This window comes from Aptenodytes forsteri, unplaced genomic scaffold (assembly GCF_000699145.1).
Source record: "Aptenodytes forsteri isolate BGI_AS27 unplaced genomic scaffold, ASM69914v1 Scaffold142, whole genome shotgun sequence".
Taxonomy (NCBI): domain Eukaryota; kingdom Metazoa; phylum Chordata; class Aves; order Sphenisciformes; family Spheniscidae; genus Aptenodytes; species Aptenodytes forsteri.
The window spans coordinates 5,210,279-5,216,298 of record NW_008794598.1 but is presented as its reverse complement, the minus strand read 5'-3'; the positions used below and the strand labels follow the sequence as shown (position 1 = coordinate 5,216,298).

General features: G+C 55.1%; 1 protein-coding gene across 1 annotated transcript in view; it reads left to right on the top strand.

Annotated features, from left to right (window-relative positions):
- Window positions 1-3,532, top strand: part of RPL10A (ribosomal protein L10a) — a 4,748-nt gene extending 1,216 nt beyond the window's left edge. Inside the window, exons 2-6 of the mRNA XM_009272949.1 lie at window positions 45-147; window positions 270-350; window positions 707-855; window positions 1,802-1,974; window positions 3,330-3,532. Of these exons, the coding sequence (XP_009271224.1) occupies window positions 45-147; window positions 270-350; window positions 707-855; window positions 1,802-1,974; window positions 3,330-3,500 (677 nt within the window). The 3' untranslated portion in view covers window positions 3,501-3,532. The remainder of the gene's footprint in view (window positions 1-44; window positions 148-269; window positions 351-706; window positions 856-1,801; window positions 1,975-3,329) is intronic.
- The last annotated feature ends 2,488 nt before the right edge of the window (window positions 3,533-6,020 follow it).

Here is a 6,020-nt window from a genome sequence, read left to right as displayed (position 1 = left end):
CCCCTCCGCGGCCTGCAGGAGGCCCGGGCAGGGTCAGCCCTGAGCCCGCGTTGTCTTTCTCCCCCCCCGCAGCAGCAAGGTCTCCCGCGACACCCTGTACGAGGCGGTGAAGGAGGTGCTGCAGGGCAGCAAGACCAAGAAGCGCAAGTAAGAGCCCTGCGCCATGGCAGGAGCGGGCGCGTCACGGGCCCCGGCGCTTGGCCGGGGTCTCGCTCTCCCCCAGCCCGGCTGGGCCCTCACCTGCGCCGCTTTCCTCTCCCCTCCCTCATGTTTGTGGAGACGGTGGAGCTGCAGATCAGCCTGAAGAACTATGACCCGCAGAAGGACAAGCGGTTCTCCGGCACCGTCAGGTTCGGCATCCTCTTGCTCCCACCCAGCCTTCAGCCTGTGCCCCCCCCACCGCCGCCGGGCCCTTCCCCAGGGCAAGCCGGCTGCAACAGGAGGAGAACGCAGCGCTGAACCGCTTGGGTAGTTCAGACCACCCCAGCTAAGTGGGTGCGGCTGGACGGACCCCTACCCTGGGTCTTAAAACATGAGGGGAGGTGTGGGAGGCCCCTGTGCTCTCCCCACCGACCTGCTGGAGAAGGCAGGTTAGAAGCTGTGGAGGAAGATTCCCGGGCACTGTGGTAAGGTAACTCTGCGATGGCTCCCCTGGAAGCGTGTGTGGCGCTGGCAGTTCATAGTAATTCGGACCTTCTGTCCCCAGGCTGAAGTCAACTCCACGGCCCAAGTTCTCGGTCTGCCTGCTGGGGGACCAGCAGCACTGCGACGAGGCCAAAGCGGTTGACATCCCTCACATGGACATAGAAGCTCTGAAGAAACTCAACAAAAACAAGAAGCTGGTGAAGAAGCTGGGTGAGTGGTGGTAGTACCTCTGAGTACCTCTGGCTAACTTGGGAGGGCTGGGAAAGCGGGACGGTTTTCCCTGTGCCGAGATTTCCATGTCACGGTTAACTGCAGGGAATAGGAAGCTGACCAGAGTCAGCCTGGAGTACAGAAATCTGTCTAGAAACTACCCACGAGAGCAAACAACCTGTTAGGAGAGCAGGAGGACAGGTCAGCCCGCCGGGAGCGAGGTTGATTGCTCTCCTCCGGAAGGAGGTGATACAGGAAAACTCTTCCTGTCCCCCTGAAAGTTTCACCCTTAGCTGGTGTTCCTCACTTCACCGGTCAGGGAGCTGGAGTGCAGCAAGAGCCGAGTAAAGCTGGAGGCGAAAGTTGGATTTAGTCCCGCAGTACGTAAACAAACAGAAGGAAACTTGCTTATTTTCACTTGGTAAGAGAGAAAACCCTTCCCTCCCTGCAAAGTCAAAGTCATTTTGATACATATCTTAGACAAACAAGAAAAACTTCCCACTCAATCCATAATTAGCCATGGAACCATACGTAATTAGGAAATGACATAGGATACCGCGGCTGCTAGCTGAGCCCCTCTGAGGTGTGTCCATCCATCCACACGTGCACGCGCCGCAGTAGGAGGCTCCCGGTGGAGCTCGGGAGTTGGGCGTTGGTCACCTGTGGCTCGACAAATGCTTCAGGGAAGTGAGCTACACACAGTGGGAGCGTGGGACTGCTGTCAGGATGTGGAGCTGAGTGCTGGCAGGCTTGGCTGGTGTGACAGGAGTAATTTCTAATACAATATTAGTAGAAACTGCTTAGGTTCAGCTAGTCGGGACGCTGGGAACGTGGAAATGCACACGTGAGGGAAATGGAGCAGCGCAGCCTCAGCTGAGCTGTTAGTTTCAAGCTCGGTGTAGGAGCTGAGAGTCCGTCCTTACCTACCTTGGTTCTCTCCTCACAGCGAAGAAGTACGATGCCTTCCTGGCTTCCGAGTCCTTGATCAAGCAGATTCCTCGAATCCTGGGTCCAGGTTTGAACAAAGCCGGCAAATTCCCTTCTCTCCTCACTCACAATGAGAACCTGGTGGCCAAGGTGGATGAGGTCAAATCTACCATCAAATTTCAGATGAAGAAGGTAAAGCAGGGCTTTTCCTCTCCAAGGCAGCTACATACCCGAGGGTTATTTGTGATGGGTGGTCACTTGTATGTGGCTGCGATCTCCAGTCTGGGCTGTAGGTGTCCCTCGAGCGTCTTCCTAAAACGGCAGCCGGTGAGAACTCCGCAGCGAAGGGAGACAGTACCTGGAGCACTGGGCTGCTAGCTGGGAAGGAGGAATAATTTATCGGTGGTTGAAAGATCTTAGAGCAAATGATTAGGAGATGATCTTGGTGTTTCAGTGCTGAGCGCAAATCAGTCATAATTAACGCTTCTTACAGTAAGTGGCTGACACTTGCAGGGTGGGGCCCCCGGGCCAGGCGTGCCCCCGTGGGTCTGTGCACGCAGCAGTGCTTTGCCAGAGGCAAGTTTGGGACTTGACTCTGCAAGTGAACTTCGGAGCGGCTCTGCGGATATCTGCTCTTGCTGTCAAGAGATGTCAAGGCGAGCTGACTCCCTAAAACCAAAATAACACTGTTCAGGCATTTTAATCTCATGTCAGCGGTCTGAATGTGACTCATGGGTATTAACTCAGAATTAACAGCTCTGCTAGCTGAGGTGCATCCTTGGACTCCAGCTGATCTGGGCCTGGGGGCACAACAGCTGGGAGGGCACAGCAAATGTCAGAGTTTGCAAACGCTCGAGCATTTTAAGTAACTGAGCTAATGATGTCCTGACACTTCGCCTGTCAGCTCGCTCGTAAATCCTTTTGTTTTCAGCCTGTGGGGAGCGTTGATTTTTACAAGCTTCTCGAGGAGGCTGGCAGGCAGAGGCTTGGCCTCTCCGCGTCTTATGTGCGGAAAGAAAGGGCTGGTGGCTGGTGCCCAAAACAAAAAGTGAAGCCGGCGCCATGCTCAGCAGTGAAGTTTGGAGCTAATCGTCTGTACCGCGCCGGGTTAGCGGTTTGCAGGGCACATGCCAACGCTGCCTAATGAGCAGGGTGTGGGAGCGGAGTTAAACCAGAGGTCTGCTCCTGCTCCAGCGCAGCGTGTTATGCATCCTTCCCGGTTTCCCCGTCTCTGGGAGGCAGCGGTGCTCGCCGCCTTCCGTAAGTCACCCTTGCAACTCTGAGGAAGCAAGCTGTTGTTGAGAGATGGTGTCCAGATGCTACCAGGCACGTTCATGGGCACCACGTGCCAAATACAATGAGCTCGGTGGAAACACCCATGGGTAAGCTGGAGGAGTCACGTCCAGCTGACAGAACACGAGATAATTTGATACCCTGATGAGTTTAGATCAGCGCTAGGCTGTTTCGTCAAGTCACTTGGCTCTAATCTTTGATTGCCCCGCAAAACCTCTACCTGCGTGAGTGACCCTGGTGTCCGTGTCCCCCAGGTGCTCTGCCTGGCTGTGGCCGTCGGTCACGTGAAGATGACAGAAGATGAACTCGTCTACAACATCCACCTGGCCATCAACTTCCTGGTGTCCTTGCTGAAGAAGAACTGGCAGAACGTGCGTGCTTTGTATATCAAGAGCACCATGGGGAAGCCCCAGCGCCTGTACTAATTGGGCAGCAATAAACTTTTAGGACACCTACAGCTGCGTGTTTGGTTGTTGTTCCTCCAAAGCTTGTTGGGAAGGGTTTGCTGAAGAGCTGCTCGCTTCCTTGTAGCGAGAAACGCTGTGTTGAGCTGATAGGGACAGGAGTTCAAGCGGAATATCAGACTATCAGAGCTTTTGAGGGAAGGAGCCTCATCGTCCTGCGTTCAGAGCAGGGTGGGGAGCGGGAACAGCTCCACCCGCATCCGCAACAAGCAAAACTGAGGCGGTTACCGCAGCTGCGGGTGCGCAGCGCAGGTATAACTGCTCAGCAGGCGTGCCGTAGCCCCAAGATCCCCCGGCTCGCCCGCAGAGGGGACCCTTACCTTGTGCTGCGGTCGCCTGGAGCCACCCTGCGCGCAGGGCTCTGCCCCGTCCCCGGCAGCCTCCTCGCTCTGGGGGAGTGGGCTTGGGGGGGGGGTGCTGGCATTTATAGGCTTCTGCTGGCCCTGCAGCGGCCAATGACTGGGGCCACGGGGTCCTGCCCAGCAGCAGCTCGTGAGGCCTTGATGGGTGTCCTCCAGCGGGTGGGATCCACTTAACCCGCGGGATCCAGGGGAACGGAGGGTGCTGGGGGGCGTGGGGTGGGAGCTGCAGCTCAGCAAGGGCCTCGGGGCCAAGGTGAAGAGTGTTTTCCATCCCTTCTGCTTCCCTCTGAGCTAGTCCCTGCCCAACGCCGTGTTCTGGGCGAAAAAGGAGATACGTTGCATCTAATTAGTGTACACAAATAAATCCATTGTGTAATGAGTGGCGAGCTTATGGAAGTGTGTAGGATTTAAGCTTCTGGGGGAAACAAACAAACAAAAAAACCTATGCCCTTGAAAAGAGCTTGTCTTAGCATCCGAGGGAACAAAACAATGAAAATAGCTTTGGATCCTGCTGTTAGAAACCTTTAAAATAAGCGTCAGAGCCAGTTTTTGAAAGATCAACACAACACCAAGAAATTCCATTTAATAATTAAAAAAAGACAATACAAAATGCAAACATTTCTTTTTACAAAGTTCAGATACATTTTTTTTTCTTTTAATCAAGTGCAAATAACTTCATGAACTACATCTTTCTCATTACTTTAATCATTTTTGCTGGAGATGGTAAGTCGAGGCCCGCTGCAAAAGGCAGATATAAATACTCCAACATGAAAAAAAAACAAAAAACCCCCAACAACCCTTATTTATGTTCGCCGCGTCGAAACATTCAGTACATCCGAGGTGGCTGATGATGCAGTTTTCAGCCTGTCAAACCTTTTCTGGGTCGTGGGTGCGGGTGAAGAGAGGGACTGAACCGCAGTGGGGTAGTTCTGGTGGCCCCGTGGGCTTTTTGGGGGGTTTATTTGCGATATTTGGTGAAAGGAGGGGGAGGAGACGTTACCAGGTGTCTTTGGCCATTACGGGAGGACGTGCTGCCCAGCTCGCCCTTCCAAAACTGCTTTAGGGGAGCAGAGGCGGTCGGTGCAGTGACAACGGTGGCATCCAGGACACCCCGAGGCTCCGGGAGCCCCAGTCCCAGCAGGGTCAGAGCGACGGCAACCCCGCCGTTAAATCGCACAGAATTAATAAACTCCTCCGTGAGCAAGAGTGGCTGCATCGCACCGGGGCCGCCGCAGCGGGGTTAGTCATTCCCGACTTGTTTTTATTTTTGCTGTTGTTTTTTTTTTCTTTCCTTCTAAATATGAAAGACCCTTTCAACGGTCACCGCTCTGCTGCGACTGCCCCAGAGCAATAAACCCCCCCCCGCCGCCCTCCAAATCCCTACAACAGCTTTTGTGCATCAAAGCAGCTGCTTTCAGACACCAACCAAGTGACAAACAGCTCAGCCCACAGATGTTGAGCTTCCAAACAGGCTGGGAGCCGGGCGGCAGGAGGGGTAAATCCACAGCTGGGATGAATCAGGACAGACTTTTCCAACAGACGCATCTTGGGGACAAACCTCAGCCCCCTTTGCCAGCGCTCACCCAGCCCGCAGCCCCTAATGGAGCCCAGAAGAAGCTCGCGGGGCACTGGAGCAGCGCGGATTGAGGAAGGAAAACACGGGCGAGCAGCTGCTTCCCGGTTTTGGCAAGGACTGACCCGGGGAGACGTGCAGAGCAATAAATAATTGTTCGTTAAGAGCAGGGTTCGCCCCAGATGTGGTCGAGGGGACAGCGAGAGACAAGCGGGGATGGGAGGAGACCTGCCAACAGGAAAGCTGTAGGCAAGTCAACCCCATTTAATCCTGGCAGCTCCAGGTCTTTCAGAGGATGAAGATGGGGATGAAGGTGCGGGGAGGTGACAGCCGAGAGCCGGTTGCAGGGCTGGACAGGGAGCGAGGCTTGGGGAGGAGGAAGAGGGGTGACCGGTAGCAGCGGTCTCCTGTCCCCAGGGATCCTGTCTGGCCGCGTGAAGATGCTGGGGGACAAACCCAACGGTGACATCCACCTGGCCATCGTCCCCAGCCGTGCCTGTCTGCGAAGCTGGGGGAAGGCAGGCGGTGGTGAAGGGGGGCTCTGTG